The sequence below is a fragment of the Urtica dioica genome, chromosome 7, assembly GCF_054948205.1.
Source record: "Urtica dioica subsp. dioica isolate 48M chromosome 7, U.dioica_male_clone48M_v1_H2, whole genome shotgun sequence".
Lineage (NCBI taxonomy): Eukaryota > Viridiplantae > Streptophyta > Magnoliopsida > Rosales > Urticaceae > Urtica > Urtica dioica.
In genome coordinates, this window is record NC_142762.1 from 43,467,830 (window position 1) to 43,485,525 (window position 17,696).

Genomic DNA, 17,696 nt, shown 5'->3' on the forward strand with positions numbered 1-17,696 from the left:
TTTGTTTTAAAATTTATTAGTGATTAAACTTGTTATAACTCGTGTTTTAGGAGAATGTAACGTGGTTGCTATGTGATTAAACTTGTTATAATTTTTTATTTTTTATTTTTTTCAGATTTTAGTTGTGTTTATTGTTGGATTGTTTTGAATGATATTTAGTTGTGTTTGTAGTTGTGTTTTGAATGATATGTAATTGTGTTTTTAGTTGTGTTTTGAATGATATTTAGTTTTAGTTGTGTTTTGAATGATATTTGTTTTGTTTTAAAATTTATTAGTGATTAAACTTGTTATAACTCGTGTTTTAGGAGAATGTAACGTGGTTGCTATGTGATTAAACTTGTTATAATTTTTTTTTTTTTTTTCAGATTTTAGTTGTGTTTATTGTTGGATTGTTTTGAATGATATTTAGTTGTGTTTGTAGTTGTGTTTTGAATGATATGTAATTGTGTTTTTAGTTGTGTTTTGAATGATATTTAATTTTAGTTGTGTTTTGAATGATATTTATAATTTATTAGTGATTAAACTTGTTACAACTCGTGTTTTAGGAGAATTTGACGTTGCTATGTGAGAGTAATTTTCCGGGTCGAATCACGTATAGTGGTTCGGGAATGTTGAAGCTTGTGAAAGAAAAATTCACAGCTCTGGATCTACTTCAAAGGATAGCAGAGACTCCGTTCGCTCAATTCTTCGAGGCGACGACGTTAAATTTCTCTTCAGTACTCTTACACTCTCTGCTTCTTCGAAATGTGGAGTCCACGAAAAGGGGTGAGATTCACTTCGGTATCGGAAATAAACGCGTGAGATTCGGTAAACTCGAATACGCGTTGATCACCGGATTCAGTATGGAAGACGGTCCGACGGCGGAGGAGCAGAACGAGCGAAGAAGTAATAGGCTCGTGACCGATCACTTAAACGGCGTGCGAAACGCCAAGTTCGAAGTCTTGACGAACGCGTTCAAGACATGTCAAGATCCGGAGGACGCGTACAAGCTCGGATTGTGCGTGTTTGTCATTGGGAAGCCGTCGTGAAGTGGAGTAAAACGCGAAAACTTGATGGTCATTTTATGCCGAGGATTTATGTGAAGATCGCTAGCGTGGAAGAAATTTTTTTCAAGCTCCTTCTCGAGAACGGAAAATGGCTAGACGACACGGTATGTATAACTACTTTACGTTTAATATGTTTTTTCATCTAAAAGTTAATTATTATGACTTAAATATATTTGTTAATCCAAATACGTTGACAGCATATTGATGCTATTATACATATGCTACGGAGACGCCAACGACAATATGACGGGTATCGTCAAGACGTCTGCATCATGGATACCCAATGAGTCCAACATGTATATGAGCGTTATACGAAAGAACAAGAGTTCAAGAAGATTGCCGACGAAACAGGCAATGAGGCGGAGATCGTAGACTGGGATCAACGACTCGTGTTTGATCATATGACTGGATACAGGAACTCTCAAGTCTTGCCGTGGAATTGTGCCGTGGAGATTTTGTTCGTCGTGAACTTCAAACAGATGCATTGGTTCACGTTCCGAGTCGACCTCAAAGAGCTGACCATAACCGTCTTGGACTGCCAAAATGATATTGTGAAGATGAGAGAACATGCCAACAACTTCAGAACGATGATGGATGTTAGTAAACTTTAAAGTTTATAGTAAATCATATATTTATTTTCTTACATTCTCATGTTAACGTAGGATTGGTGTCAAGCGATATCGAAGGTTATGACAATGTCGAGATTATTCAACGAGCATCCGAAGGCGGAGCGAGAGCTAGATGGCGGGGAAATTCGACTTCCACCGTTCGGATGGGTAGTTGACGATGCCATCCCACAATGTGTGACAAGGTATGTAAAAAAAATTATGAAGTTTTATTTAAGAGTTATGTTATTTGTGTATAACATTTTCTGATTTTGTCTTTCAGTGGTGATTGTGGGATGTTCACAATCAAATACATGGAGCATATCCTTGTCAACGCCAGTTTTGATACACTACGAAGCGAGAACATGAAGACGTTCAGGAAGAAATGGTCTACGGATCTATTTTTCCAATTAGAAGAGCGATGATATTTATTAATTATTAGGATATCTCTATTTTTATTTCATTAAATATTTTTGATATTTCTAGTTTGATGACATTAAATATATTGGATATCTTTAGTTTCATTTTATGATATAGTTTCATGTCATTAAATTTATATTTAATTATTTTAAAGTAATAAATAAAAATATAAACATAAACATAAACATAACCACAAACATGTTCAACTCAAACTTAAACGTCAATTTGTTCAACAAAATAAGTTTTTTAAAAAAAAGATAATGATCAACTTAATGAAAATAAACAAGTTTTCACTCTCTCTATGTGCATGTCTTCCTATTATGTCCCATACCACCACATTTACCACATTTCCGATGGATAACAACTTTTTCTCCTTGAGATGGGTATCGATTGACTCTTCACCTTCCTTGTTTACTTTTCTTCGGCCGACCGGCTTGTTTCTTTTCAACTGGTGCCAACACCTTCATGTTTTTTATGTCATCCGGAACGTTCCACTGTTCTTCATTCCCAACAGGATATATAGACTCCTTGTACATCTCAATCCATATCTCTTTCAAATAGAAAGGACTGCACAACGAATAAATGTCCACACTCCTGTGTTGTGCGGATGCGATGGCATGCTCGCACGGGATTCCAAGTAGTTGTGGTAGTCCACAAGTGCATGTGTTATTCATCAAATGCACATCAAAGTCACCTCTCTCGTCTCTAACATTACATTCAAACATCCCGAGTCCGTAGGTATTCACGTATTGTGCTTTGCCGTTCAGATGTTCGAGATTATCTTGAAACTTCGGGGACAGTCTTGTATCACATTTTCTAGCAATTTCTTCTCGATTAAAAAACCATGTTTGAAGTGTGAATCTAATGAACTCAAGCAAAGTGGTGATGGGAAACGTTCTAGCATTCCTCGTCTTATTGTTGAAGCTTTCTGCATTATTACTTGTCATTATATCATACCTATAGAAACAGTTACATATTAGCGACGTTCTGGTTAAAACACTTGTAATCATACTTTGATCTGTCTATATCGACTCTATTGTACACCTTGTCGACTAACCCCGTGTATGTCGTCTCTTTCGAAACTTCAAGCGGAAATGTTCTTGCATTTTTGAACACGTATAAGTGTCCATTTCTCTCCCATGTGCCGTTAACCATCAACAAAACTGCAACAAATATAACATAAAATACATTAAATAAAAAAACAAAGTTTTTTTATTTTTATTTTTTCTACATACACTATCGGATCCGGCCAGATCCGGTCGGATCCGGCCAGATCCGGTCGGATCCTGCCAGATCCGGTCGGATTCTGGCAGTTTGCCAGATCCGGTCGGATCCTGCCAGATCCGGTCGGATCCTGCCAGATCCGGTCGGATCCGGTCGGATCCTGCCAGATCCGGTCGGATCCTGCCAGATCCGGTCGGATCCTACCAGATCCGGTCGGATCCTGACCATGCCAGATCTGGTCGGATCTTGCCAGATCCGATCGGATCCTGTCCGAATTTTAACTTAAATTTCATCGGAAATCGTACTTAAATTTCATCCTAAATTATCGGATTTCATCGGAAATAACGTTAAATTCCCGGATATTTGACCTAAATCTACTAACTTCTTTTTTTCTACACAAACTATATCAACATAACTATAAAAGATGAATGAATGAACATACTAACCCATTTCGACGGGATTGATTAAAGTGGATACTCAAATATGATGAAACGAGAGGAAATGAGAGAGGATGAGAGATGAAAAGAAGTATACAATGAAGTGAAGATTGTTATATTACATTGAAAGGGTATTTTTGTCCGAAATTGGTATAAAAGTCTAATTTTAGGTATTTATGAACTAGTGAATCTAACCGAAATATTTTCATAACTTCGAGGTCTAGAAAATGAAATTTCTCATATGATATATGTATGAAACAATTTGAAAATCCCCAAAATCGCCCGAATTCGTATTAACATTGAAAATCCCCAAATTGACGAATTCACGTCTGAAAGAACGACGCCAGACTTTGAGACCGTAACTGGCGAACTGAGAGTAATAGTATTGAATTGGGATTTCGTCGGGCGAGATGGAAGGGATGGAAGGAGTAGAGCGATCGGCGGCGAGTAGATACGCACTGAGACCAGCTCGGCTGATCAACGAGGACATTCTGTTCTGCATAGACATAGACCCACAATCCATGGTCGAAATGAAGATCTCTGGCCCTAATGGCAGGCCAATCACTCGCTTGGACTCCGTCAAGCAAGCCATCGTTCTCTTCCTCAACGCCAAGCTCACCATCAATCCCGATCACCGCTTCGCCTTTGCCACTCTCGCCAAAACCCCTTCCTGGGTTTGTCTCTCTCCCTATTCCTCTAGGTTTCGTAGATTCGTCAATGGCTCTCTAAAATAAACGATTTTCTTGAATGTTTAGATTACGTTGCTGTAGTATTGAAAGACCTGAATTTGCGTTGATTTTCTCCTCCTGGATGATTGATTTTGTTCATCATCAACTGTCTCGTGAACGGTGTCGGAATATCCAATTGGTTGGTTTTTTTTGGGTCTAGTTATTGATTTGCTGTGATTTGATTCAATTCAAACATCTCAGGAAAATTCATAAGAACACATTTGTATCCAATGCTTGTTACGCTATGTTTACCTGCATTCTGTGACTTCTGTACTTGGATCGTTGAAGCTGTTTTTTTTAGTGTGTGCAGTGTAATAATGGATTTCCTTATAATCAGTTTTGGCTTCTTTGCAACTTAAAGCCGTAATAATCAGTTTCCTTATAACGTAGTTTGCAATTCCATCAACAAAATGGTGGTCATTTAAAATTTGAGACACAAACAAGGTTTCATGGCATTGCATATCTGAGCTACAAATTTGAGTTGACACACTCTATTGACCACCTTTTATGCTTGCTTCAGTGCAATACTTTGATAAATACATAAAATAAAAATTATTCTAACGCATCTGTTTCCGTGCGTTGAAGCTCCGAAGAGAATTTAGCAGCGACATCGAATCCGCAGTGGAGGCCTTGCGGGGACTCACTGCCACCTCGTCCTCGGGCCCGGCAGACCTCACCAACCTATTCCGTGTGGCGTGCCACGAAGCCAAGAAATCCCGAGCTCTGAACCGAAGCCTCAGAGTGGTAAGTCTCTAATCCCAATCCAATCAACAAAACAAGACCAGAACGAGTCACACAGAACTATTCCGGCAGTAAACTCTAATTTTGGACAATTTAGATCCCCGATCTAACATATTATTCTTTTTATAACTATATAAATTTTTGGAAAATAATTGTCATGCATAAAATTAACAAATTTCTAAGTAAGTAAGCCACTAAAAGTATGTGAATTGCTAAATAGCCAACTTTTTGTTAATTATAGGTAGATAGCCATTCGGATAATGAGTAAATCATGTGGACAATCGAGAATTCCATATGAACCCCTTTTGTGTGTAAATTTGTTCATGTTAATAAAAAAAAACATGGCTATCTACTTTCAATTAACGGAAATGGCTATTCAGCAGTTTTATTATGTTTATAGGGCTACCGAAATTAAATAGCTTTTGCAACTGGACTGAAATTGCCATAAATGATTAGGTCACGGGCAAAATGAGCCGAAATGAACGCATTTAAAAGGCTCCGCGTCTGACTATTTTTGCTTTGAAGGTTCTGATATACTGCAGATCTTCGACACGGCCTCAACACCAGTGGCCGGTGAGCCAGAAGATGTTCACGTTCGACGTGGTTTACTTGCACGACAAGCCGGGCCCCGAAAACTGCCCTCAAGAGGTGTACGACTCGCTCACGGACGCCCTCGACCTCGTCAGCGAATACGAGGGCTACATCTTGGAGAGCGGTCAAGGACTCCAGCGAATCCTGTTCCGCCACATGTGCGTGCTTCTCTCTCACCCTCACCAGCGCTGCCCACAAGAGTGCCTCGACATTCCCAAGCCTCTCGTCAAGAAGACTCCCCCGCCGCCGATCACCGAAGCTCTTTCCGACGATACTCTTTCTATTTCGACCCAGTGATTGTGTGTGATGATATTTTACTTGTTTTGCCATGTATCGGTGTGGACCTTTATTTTGTTTCCCAAGTGCATATATGATTGGGAATCCCTTGCAAACAGACGTTTAAGGAAAATGTGTTGGAACTGTGAATCTTTGTGTGCGTGAGTTTTTTTTTTCCGTGTGTTCATATAATAAGGTTTGAAATGTCCGATAACAAAAGGGTTATGTCGCACCTTCAATTTTAATTTACGGAGGACTATTTAGCAACAAAATTGCTTATTGGGACAGACAAATATTTCAGATGATTTTCTAACTCAAAAATAAAAAAAATAAAAAAAATACATGTAAATAAAGAGTAAAAGGAAACTTGAAATTAAGAATGTCCAATTTATTGCATGAAAATAAATAATTTTTGATACAAATGTAAATAGAAATTAGAGTGGCGGAGTTGACAAAATGTTTGAAGTGGCTAGTCTTGGAGTTGACAATAAATCAAGTCAAGACATGATTTAAGACTATGTACTAAAGATCGAAGAAACTAATGCATATAGATAGTGATAGATGCTGGGACGGAGCCTAAACAATTTATTAGAGGGGGCTAAAATAATTTTATTTTTTAATTTTAGAGGGGATTAAAATAATTTATCAAAGAAAAAAAAAACCGATTTTTGAAGGGGCCGTAATAGCTTGTTAGGTATTTCAATCCATGAATTTTAAAGCCATACCGTGGTGGGTTAGACAAAACTGCATGAACGTGTTACGTGAATGACTGTGTGTGTAATTGTGGGTGTACTAAATTCATCACTGAATCATCGTCATTACCGTGTTATTGTCGTCATTTTGATCAAACAAATAGGAAAAGATAACGTACATATGCTTGGTTTGAATTAGCTATGTATGAAGTTTTTGGCTAATCATGCTTCACGTTTAACCAATAATAATCTCCTAAACATCTAATTATATTAGATCATGTAAATATAATAACATGAGTAGTCACAATCACACATGAATTTAATAACTCGATCGTGTCTTGGTTTCTAATTTCTCTTTTCCATATATAATATAGAGACCATGTGTAACAATTTGTCATGGTTGAGAAAATTACCAATTTGATATAGTTTTTCTTTCACTATCAATAAAAAGCTTTATGTAATCAAGGCAAATTAGTAGTTTTAAACTGTGCTAATATACCCTTTAGAGTGGGCCAAGAGATTTCTTCACCTCAGAAAAAGTCAAAATCTTTATTCATTTACGATTATTTATTTATTTATTTACATATTCAAACAAGTCACATAAGCGTCCCTGTTCATCCTAGTGGCATTTTCAATACAAGTTCACGCTAAAGAGTTTTTCTTCTTCAACCTTCTCTATCAATTCATCACACTTCACGTATTAGACTATTAGAAAGAAAGAAAAAACGTAATGCTGACAAAAAAAAAAACATAATCAAACTATGTAGTTTATAATATAATTCTTGTTATGCCTTTATTTTCACAAAGTAAAAATAAACTCCGAGAGCAAAAAACGACACATTAAGCTTATGCATAAGGTCCAAACCCACAAACAAAGTGCTCAAATAGAACTCCTAGTCAAACTTTCAAAATAAGGTTCGCGAAACGACTCGAGACCATGTCAACGAGACAATCCACGAGTTATGCCTCGAGACCACGTCGGCAAATCCTCTTTCAAGTCTACGAGACGACTCGAGTCCACACAACGACTCGAGATCATGTCTAAATAAGATATCTCAAGACCACGGAACGAATTCACAAGTCCTTACAACGACTCAAAATCAAGTTCACAAGTGTTCATGAGCCAAACTCCGAATCAACACTCATAAGATGTCTATCAAAAGAGACTCTCAAAGCATGTTTTCAAGCTAAACTTCTTGATAAATCTTCAAGACAAAGGTAAAAACATGACCACCCGGTCGGCCATAGAAAATGACCACTCGCCGATCAATAAAGAAGACTATCCGGCTGGCCAAAGAAAATGACCACCCGACCAGTAAAAAAAGATGACCACCCGGTCATTCAAAAATGAAGACCACCCGGCTGGCCAAAGAAAATGACCACCCGACCAGTATAAAAAGATGATCACTCGGTCGTTCAAAAATAAAGACCATCCAGTCGGCCAAAAATGAAGACCACTCGATCGGTCAAAAAGAAGATCACCCGGCCGTCTCGACCACCCAGCCAAGACCACATGGCCTTCTCCACCACCTGATCAAGTACCTCCCATCAAACCCCTTGGCTCCTATAAATAACTCATTCATTCATAACACAAGAAATGCTATCTCCAAATTAGAGAAACTCTCTAAAAAAACTCTCTCTCACTTCTCTCGTTTGATTCTTCTCATACAAGAACACTTGAGACCAAAACTAAAGAGAATAAATGACACTCCACACATACAATATCACACAAAATACAGAGAAATAATATACTTCCATTTTCTTTAGAATTTGAGAAGAAATATTTACTCTCTCAAAAACACTTTATCTCACAAACCAAGGCTAATCAAGTCAAATTATATTCCCTCTCTAAAAGTGTCCAAAAGCTTGAGTAAACAATTCTCATGTTCTTCTTTTTATAAGAGGAATATCTCTCCACACAGTTAATGGAAATGTGACTCAAGGACCCTCTTGAGATAGTGATTTTTGGGTCTGTCCCAGATCTTCACTATTTTTTCGAGACCGACGAAAACGTGACTCGAAAAACTAAGATCGATACATATTGCGAGCTCGTGCATTGACGTGTGTCTCATGAATGTTAATTGAAAAAACGCATTTACAACTCTAATTAGTCTTGGTATATAATTTGACAGCCATCCACATACTATGGAATACGACGACATGATTTTTTCTTCATATTTTATAACCAAACCCCTCTAAATATTGGCTTATACGTTTTGAATTATCAAAAAAGAAAAAAAATTGATTGCGAAAGTCAACTTATAAATGGATGATCACCATCAATGCCCATTTTGTCAATTACTGAGCTGTAGATGTGTGAAAGGTCAAATCAATAATGCTCATAGTTCAGACTTCAGATCATAGACATATAGTGTTTGTTAAATATGTGTCATCTTATTTATTCATAGTCTCAAATGAATATACCCATTCCCACCGCCATTACGTGGCTTTTAGGTGGATCTCTCTTTCTCCACTTATCCACGCATCGATTATTATATTTTCTAATTGTCGACATTCAATTGCATTTCTATTAGTTTGATTGGGATATTCCACTTCTTTACTATCTGTATCTCTTTATTCTCTTGTAAAGTTGACTTACTGTATCTCATTTGTCTTTTTACCCTATTTTTTTTAGGGACCCAGAACCTTTTAAGATTATGTTTGTGACCCAAATTTTATAATGAAAATGAAATTTGAAAGAAAATACGAGTGTCAAAATTTTGTATGATGAAATGTTGGGAGAGTGAGAAGAAAGACCAACGTAAATTTGCTTAAATTTTCATTTTCCACTTATTTCTCCTCCAATTTTTATTGATCCAAATACCACAGGTCCACAACCACAAAGAAGATAACAAAAAAAGTTGGGTAAAAAAAAAAAACACAAACATAACAAGAAAAGAGTTGACCAAATGCAATGCAAATGGCTCTCTCTCTCTCTCTCTCTCTCTCTCTCTCTCACACACACACACACACACACACACACACACACACACACACACACACACACACACACACACACTAACACTAATGGTCAACGCTTTGTAGGGTTCAAAACTCGTGGTTGAGCTCGGAATAGAATATATGAGCTAAGGGCCTAAAAAATAAAGATTAGTAATTATAGTCGTGCAAAACTGTTTCCGATACAAGAGCGCTCATCTTATCTCATTGTACTTTGAGAATAATTTTTGGACTAATAATAACAAGATCCGTACGTTACCTAGCTTCAAGATAATATTTCGAACTCTGTGCATATCAGCAAATACGGTGCAATATCAATATAAATATACCAGGAAACATACACCAATGGATAAATAGTACATCTGATTTTCATTACTTTTAGTGCTATGCCCGCAATTTCAGAGAATTATACTATATATATATATATATATATATATATATATATATATATATATTGTATAGTGCTTCTAAATTTGCTGAAATGTGCAAGTTGCCATACCGAAATCCTAAACAATTGTACGAAATCGTCGGCAAAAAAAATATTGTTCTACATGTCCCTTAATTGAATCTTGGGGCTACACACGATTCACCACATACACAAATATGTACTTAAGTTAAGAAAACAAATAAATATAGGATGACATAAGCAGTGCAGACCCAGAATTTAAAAAAGGAAGGGCAAAAAAAAAAAAAAAAAAAAGGCTGAAAAAAAAAAAAATTCGCTCAAATTTTTTTAATCTAAAAATTTGGGTTGGAGGGGCCCATACATCCTATCTGGGTCCGGTCACTGGACATAAGCCAATACATATTTTTAAAAATTGGTTATAATATAGAGAAAATATCGACATAAATACCAAATGTTTTCGGAAACATACACTTAAATACTTATTCTTTTTTTTTTTCGCGGCAAAAATATCTAATGTTAGGTTTCAATTCCACAGTTAAATAAATCTGTTAAATCTAACCTAACCGAAATTCACATGAAAACCTCAAATTAAACATGATTTAACTTTTTTCTTATACAATTAACTTAAAATTAATAATATCATTTTAATAATATTTTTTTTAATTATAAACGAATTTTATGTTATAATTAGACATTAATAGTATTATTAAAACGATTTCATATTCATTTATTTATATTGATCATGTTTGAAAATATTTTTTTATTATCTATGGTACTAACCATTCAAAAATTTGAATTAATGTGTATTATACAGAATGTAGTATAATTTTTTATCGAAAAATTTATAACAAAATAATTAACTAAAAATAACTTTGATATTATAATCAAGCAATAAATAATATTACTACAAATGTTTTTTATATTAAAAAATCAATTAAACATTTTTCAATAAAAAGAATATTTTCACACTTGATTAATATAAATAAATAAATATAAAATCGTTTTAATACTATTAATGTCTAATTATAATATAGAAGTCGTTTATAATTAAAAAAAATTATTATTAAAATGATGTATTAATTTTTAGTTATTTTTATGAAAAAAACATTAAACCATGTTTAATTTGAGGCTTTCATGTGGATTTCCGTTAGATTTAACGGATTAATTTTACGGTGGAACTGAAATATAACATTAGGTATTTTTGCCGCGAAAAAAAAAAAAATATTTAAGTGTATATTTCCGAAAACATTGAGTATTTATGCCGACATTTCCTCAATAATATATTCAAATCCACTTGGAGCCAATTCATCATAAGCATTATTATATTTTCTCACACGCGCATTTGGCGGCAATTACTTTCCTATATTCTATTGATAAGTTGAATCTCAAGGCTTATAAGAAGAAGCGAAAGCTGAAACAAACAAACCAACCAACCAAGCAAGCCAACAAAGAGAAATAACAAAAAAATCTCTATCTCTCTCTTCCTCTCTGAATCCAATCTCAGTGCATTTACAAAATAAGAAAAATAATATGGGAATCTGCTTATCAGTTTCGTCTTCTGATCACAAAAATCAAATCTACAACTACAACTCCGAGTCCATCCACGGCCACGAAAACGCCGTTATCTTCTTCGACCATGAAAACGATCACGACGACGATCAAATCACTCTACACAGTCTCGGCTCCGTTTACTCCAACGAAGGAAGCAAAGGAATCAACCAAGACTCTGCTATTCTCTACCAGGTTCGTTCTTCATTACCGAACAACTGAACCTAAGATTCTATTTTTATTTAAAATAAAAATCTAATTATTTTTTATTTCGGTGATAGGGTTTTGGAGCGAAAGGCCGAGCTTTTTTCGGAGTATTCGACGGGCACGGAAAGAACGGCCATTCGGCGAGCGATATGGTAAAGGATAGGTTACCGATTCTCTTGCTCAACCAGAGTAACGTCAAGTCAAAGAAGATTCCAGAGAATTTCGAGAAGCGTAAAGAAGCGATAACGAGCGCGTTTCGAGTTATGGACAAAGAGATCAAACTCCAACAGAATCTGGACTTCGATTCTAGTGGAACCACCGCTGTTGTCGCAATCCGACAGGTAGAAATGGAAAATCGATTATCCTAATAGAAATTGTATGTTTATATCAATACTGATGTGTGTTTTTTTTTTTAATTTTTTATCTGAACCAGGATGATGATCTGATCCTGGCTAATTTAGGAGATTCGAGAGCTGTTTTGGGGACGATCGTGGACAACAAAATCAAAGCCGTACAATTGACCACTGATCTGAAGCCTGGCGTGCCTTGTAAGAAGAACAAAACCTCTCTCTATCTCTCTCGATTGTTAATATGTGTAATTAATACGATATTCGGAAGCTAATAAGTGAAGGATTAATGGAATATTAGGCGAGGCAGAGAGAATAAGAGCGTGCAACGGGAGAGTGTTGGCGCTGAAGCACGAGCCGCACATTCAGCGCGTGTGGCTACCGCACGAAAATCTGCCGGGGCTTGCCATGTCACGCGCTCTCGGCGACTTTCTTCTCAAAGACCACGGCGTCATCGCCGATCCCGAGCTCTCCTCTCACCGGATATCCTCCGCCGATCAGTTCCTCGTCCTCGCCACAGACGGGGTCAGTAAATATATTCACTCAAATCCCTAATAATTCAAATATTTTTGTTGATTGCTTTGCTGACGTGGCGTTTTTACTTTTCTGGCTCGCAGATCTGGGACGTGATGAGCAACGATGACGTGGCGGCGGCGGTGTGGGAAGCGGTGGCGGAGGGGAACGAGGAGGCGGCGGCGAAGGCGGTGGTGGAAGCCGCCGGGAAAGCGTGGAAGAGGAATTTTCCGAACGCCAAGGTCGATGACTGCACTGTCGTCTGCCTCTTCTTCCACAAAAAGATGAACGCAAATAATAATGTCGTTTCTGAGTCCAAGAGTTTATGATCATAAACTCTTTTTTTGCTTATGTTGTGTGTGTAGTGGTTTTGTATTTTATTTTCAAATTTAATACAGACAGATGAGAATATTCTTATACGTAATTACTATTGTAGTTCCAATTGTGAGGGAAATATGCCACATGTACATCCGTTACACGTCAGATATTAACATTAAGTTATTGACAGTTGGTTGGAGTTTACCTTTTCGTTTTTCTTCGGTATTGTGATGTAAATGCAATACGTTTCGCTTTAAAAATTGAAACATGAGTATTTTATTCTAGCCTACGTTTGAGTTAAGTTTAATAATTATCTATTTCGCTGACATGCCATAATTTAAAGCATGTAAAAAATGGTAAACTTAATAAATCAAGCATTGTGTGACACATCATTTGAAAATAAAACCATGTTTTTGTACTCTTAGAAAAATCAAACATTTTTAGTGATGAAAAGTCATAAATACCCTGTTGTTTATTCTTACTTCATCAGAGTTAAATGCCAAGTGAAATCAGTTTAACAAATTCGAAATAAAAAGAGGGAGCAAAACCCACAAACCCCACGCACGGCAAACCCGAACCGCTACCAGTCCTCGTCGTCGCTGTCATTCGCTCATTCCTCTTCTTGTTTAGCCATCCTCGTCGCCGCCATTCCCTCATTCCTCTTCTTGTTCAGCCCTCCTCGTTGCCGCCATTCGCTCATTCCTCTTCTATGTAGTTAACCACTTGAGAGAATAAAAATAGGTAAGTTTTGATCCCTAATTCGATGATATTTTGTAAGAGATTTGTTTGATTTCCTGAAAAAATGAGTTTGGGTTCGTCATGTGGGATCCAGGAAAAAGTTCGAATTTGTTGTCTGTAATTTCGAACTTTATAGCTGTTATTTCGATTGCATTTCGAAGCTTACGATGCCCACGCCCTAATTCCTTTAAACTCAAATTTGTTGGGCCTTCTATGTAGTTAACCAGTTGAGAGAAGAAAAATGGGTAAGTTTCGATCCCTAATTCGATGATATTTTGTAAGAGAGTTGTTTGATTTCCTGAAAAAAGAGTTTGGGTTCTTCATGTTGGGTTAAGGAAAAAGTTCGAATTTGTTGTCTGTAATTTCGAGCTTTATAGCTGTTATTTCGATTGCATTTCGAACTTTTTAACTTGTACAGATTTGACTTCTAATGTATACTTTTTAACTTCTTAACAGGTTCAAACGTTAATATATGTTGTTTATTTGATGGTACTTGGGTGAACAAACGTACAAAATGGGAATATACTAATAAATCGCGATTCGAACTGCGTGCACTCGCGAAAGACATATCTCGGGCGGAGCTATTAATCGCTATGTACGAAGCTTTTTGTGTCGATGAGTCGGTATACGATTTGAAACTTGAAGCTGCGTATGTTTGGGCTGGAAGACCAATGCCTCTTCTCATTTTGGCATCGGACGCTAGTGTGACAACATTATTTTAGAGAATTCTGGTCACTCGAAGTTGAGGATTTCGTTGTGCGTAACCCCCGTGAAAAGAAACATTGTTGATGCAGCTCTCAGTACAACTCCAAGCAGGGCAGTTTCACCAACCCCAAATTCTCAGGTAGCATGCTTAGGTACTAGCGTCGAGGTGAATGATTTTCAGGCGCCATGCGATGAAGAGGGTGATGAGGAAGATAAGGATGGTGATGATGAGGAAGATGAGGATGGCGATGATGAGGAAGATTTTGATGCAAGAGGGTTCTATTGTGAGGATGATCTGATTATGAATGATAATGATATTCCCATGTCACAGCCAGTACCAGGGATGCCTCATAAGAAGTCGAAATTATGGGATGCACATGTTTCAATTCCCGATTTGGAGGAAAATGTAAGTACGCCTTCATCCACTGGCAGTTCTTCGGACATATGTGTTGGGCAAATTTTTTATAACAAGTTTGATTTGAAAACTAAAGTTGCCATGCTTGCCATGAGAAAGAGCTTTCAGTATAGGGTCTTCGAAACAAGCAGGAGTCGGTGGGTAGTCAAGTGCAAAGCTGGTGATTGTACTTGGAAATTGAGAGGGAATAAACTACCAAACAGTGATATGTTCGAAGTGAGTGTGTATGTTTCTGCACATAGTTGTTCGATTGATGCCCCTGCTAGTGGCCAACTTCAAGCTGCACCATGGATTATAGGACATGTTATCAAGCATAAGTATAGTCTTCAATCGACATCATATACACCAAGGAACATCATAGAAGATGTAAGAAAGGAGTATGAGATAAATTTGAGTTACGAGAAGGCTTGGAGATGCAAGGAGACGGCAATTAGGTACATAAGGGGTACACTTGACGAGTCATACAAGCGGTTACCTGCTTACTTCTATGCATTAGAACAAAAAAATCCAAGTTCGGTTACTGACCTTGTTCTTGACTCCGATAGTCGATTTTGGTATTGTTTTTGGGCCCCTAGAGCTTGTATACGGGGATTTGCATCATGTCGACCTATGCTATGTATCGATGGTAGTTTCTTGAAGACAAAGTACGGAGGGCAGATATTATCAGCGATTGCATTAGATGCAAATGACCAATTGTTTCCACTTGAATTTGCTGTTGTAGACACCGAAAATAATCACTCTTGGACCTACTTCATTCGGAAACTGAGAGAGACCATCGGTTCCCCGCCAGATCTTTGTTTCATATCAGACAGGTACTTAATTTCGAAGATTTTAGTTTGTTTTGACAATTTTGGAATGTTATTTCACAGATTTTAGGTTTTCTGAAAAGTACATTTCGAATATTTTAGTTGATCTAATATTTATGTTTCAAACACTTTGTTTTAGGCACGCAAGTATCCTTCATTCTATACCGGTTGTGTATCCAGAGTGTTATCACGGGATCTACTACCAGCATCTAAGTATGAATGTTGCTCATGTGTTCAAAACCGATGTTTGTGGCCCAGAGATGTATGGCGCATGTTATGCTTGGAGAAAATCTGTTTTTCATGCTCAGTTTGAGAAGCTAAGGCGTAAAGATCCAAACCTTGCTAAATATCTGGATGACATTGGAATTGAAAGGTTTGCTCGGTCGTACTTTCCTGGAAAAAGGTAAGTTCACAAGCAGATAGCACTTAATTTCGAAGATTTTGGTTTGTTTCTTAGCATAACAACAGTGATATGCTGTAGATTTACAAAGTGATTTCGAATATTTTAACAACAGGTACAATTTATTGACGAGTAACTATGCGGAAAGCTTCAACAACAGGATAAAGGACGCTAGAACATTCCCAATTTGTAGCATGGTGGAATGCATTCGATTTACTCTTCAAGAATGGTTCTTCACGCGGAGAGAAAAATCTGGAAATGCGAAGACCAAACTGAGTCCAAAATTTGATGAGGACTTACGACTTCAAGTTCAAAAGGGTCGCCATTTGCAATATTCGGGCGTTACGCAACATGAGTTCTTAGTACTTGATGGAGACGAGGATGGCACGATAAACATGTTGACAAAAGAATGCATATGCGGGTTGTTTCAACTTCTTGGTCTCCCTTGCATGCATGCAACGTGTGTCGCAACAAAGCGTAACATCGATGTGTATTCATTATGTCACCATTTCTATCGAGTAGAAAGTTCGAGAGCAGCGTACATGGATGCTGTGTACCCTTGTGGTCTTGAACTCGATTGGAATGCTCCAGAAGAGTTGTTGAATATGGAGGTCAAGGTACCTGTTGCGAAAAACTCCGCAGGTCGGCCGAAGAAGAAGAGAAAATGAGGAAGACGCAAGATCAAACGTTTGCCGTCTCAAGGTGAAGTAATTGTTGTTCAGCGCAAATGTAGTATTTGTGGAGGTAGAGGACATAATAGGAAGTCGTGTACTTTTCGTCAGTAGTATTGAATTTCAGAGTTTTCAGTTATTTTATGTAATGGATTTCAGAGTTTTCAGTTATTTTATGTAATGGATTTCAGAGTTTTCAGTTATTTTACGTAATGAATTTCAGAGTTTTCAGTTATTTTATGTAATGGATTTCAGAGTTTTCAGTTATTTTATGTAATGGATTTCAGAGTTTTCAGTTATTTTTATATAATGGATTTCAGAGTTTTTAGTTATTCATGTGTTGGATTTCAGACATTTCAGTTATTTTTTGTAATAGATTTCAGACATTTCAGTTAGTTTATGTGTTTGATTTCAGACATTTCAGGTTATTCATGTGTTGGATTTCAGACATTTCAGGTTATTCATATGTTGAATTTTTGACATTTCAGTTATTTTTTGTAAAGGATTTCAGAGTTTTCAGTTAGTTTATGTGTTTGATTTCAGACATTTCAGGTTATTCATGTGTTGGATTTCAGACATTTCAGGATATTCATGTATTGAATTTCAGACATTTCAATTATTTTTTGTAATGAATTTAAGAGTTTTCAGTTAGTTTATGTGTTTGATTTCAGACATTTCAAGTTATTCATGTGTTGAATTTCAGACATTTCAGTTATTTTTTGTAATGGATTTCAGACATTTCAGTTAGTTTATGTGTTGGATTTCAGACAAATCAGGTTATTCATGTGTTGGATTTCAGACATTTCAGGATATTCATGTGTTGAATTTCAGACATTTAAGTTATTTTTTGTAACGGATTTAAGAGTTTTTAGTTAGTTTATGTGTTTGATTTCAGACATTTCAG

The 17,696-nt window shown here is 36.7% G+C and overlaps 5 protein-coding genes across 5 annotated transcripts; 4 read left to right on the top strand and 1 right to left on the bottom strand.

Annotated features, from left to right (window-relative positions):
• Positions 1 to 1,063: 1,063 nt before the first annotated feature.
• Positions 1,064 to 2,076, top strand: LOC149391882 (uncharacterized). The gene is made up of 5 exons (XM_089620065.1): positions 1,064 to 1,150; positions 1,244 to 1,296; positions 1,462 to 1,642; positions 1,709 to 1,857; positions 1,935 to 2,076. The coding sequence occupies exons 1-5, from the start codon at positions 1,064 to 1,066 to the stop codon at positions 2,074 to 2,076; spliced, it is 612 nt and encodes a 203-aa protein (XP_089476191.1).
• Positions 2,077 to 2,469: 393 nt separating this feature from the next.
• On the bottom strand, positions 2,470 to 3,018 carry LOC149391883 (uncharacterized). The gene has a single exon (XM_089620066.1). It carries the CDS (start codon positions 3,016 to 3,018, stop codon positions 2,470 to 2,472), a length of 549 nt encoding a protein of 182 aa, XP_089476192.1.
• Positions 3,019 to 3,977: 959 nt separating this feature from the next.
• On the top strand, positions 3,978 to 6,287 carry LOC149391884 (BRISC/BRCA1-A complex protein). Its single transcript, XM_089621359.1, has 3 exons — positions 3,978 to 4,406; positions 5,046 to 5,204; positions 5,727 to 6,287. The coding sequence occupies exons 1-3, from the start codon at positions 4,143 to 4,145 to the stop codon at positions 6,087 to 6,089; spliced, it is 786 nt and encodes a 261-aa protein (XP_089477485.1). The 5' UTR covers positions 3,978 to 4,142; the 3' UTR covers positions 6,090 to 6,287.
• Positions 6,288 to 11,557: 5,270 nt separating this feature from the next.
• On the top strand, positions 11,558 to 13,270 carry LOC149391885 (putative protein phosphatase 2C 72). Its single transcript, XM_089620531.1, has 5 exons — positions 11,558 to 11,867; positions 11,954 to 12,220; positions 12,313 to 12,427; positions 12,528 to 12,751; positions 12,844 to 13,270. Exons 1-5 carry the CDS (start codon positions 11,655 to 11,657, stop codon positions 13,066 to 13,068), a joined length of 1,044 nt encoding a protein of 347 aa, XP_089476657.1. The 5' UTR covers positions 11,558 to 11,654; the 3' UTR covers positions 13,069 to 13,270.
• A 1,196-nt stretch (positions 13,271 to 14,466) lies between these two features.
• LOC149391886 (uncharacterized) lies at positions 14,467 to 16,789 on the top strand. The gene is made up of 4 exons (XM_089620067.1): positions 14,467 to 14,497; positions 14,590 to 15,727; positions 15,861 to 16,124; positions 16,237 to 16,789. Exons 1-4 carry the CDS (start codon positions 14,467 to 14,469, stop codon positions 16,787 to 16,789), a joined length of 1,986 nt encoding a protein of 661 aa, XP_089476193.1.
• Positions 16,790 to 17,696: the final 907 nt, after the last annotated feature.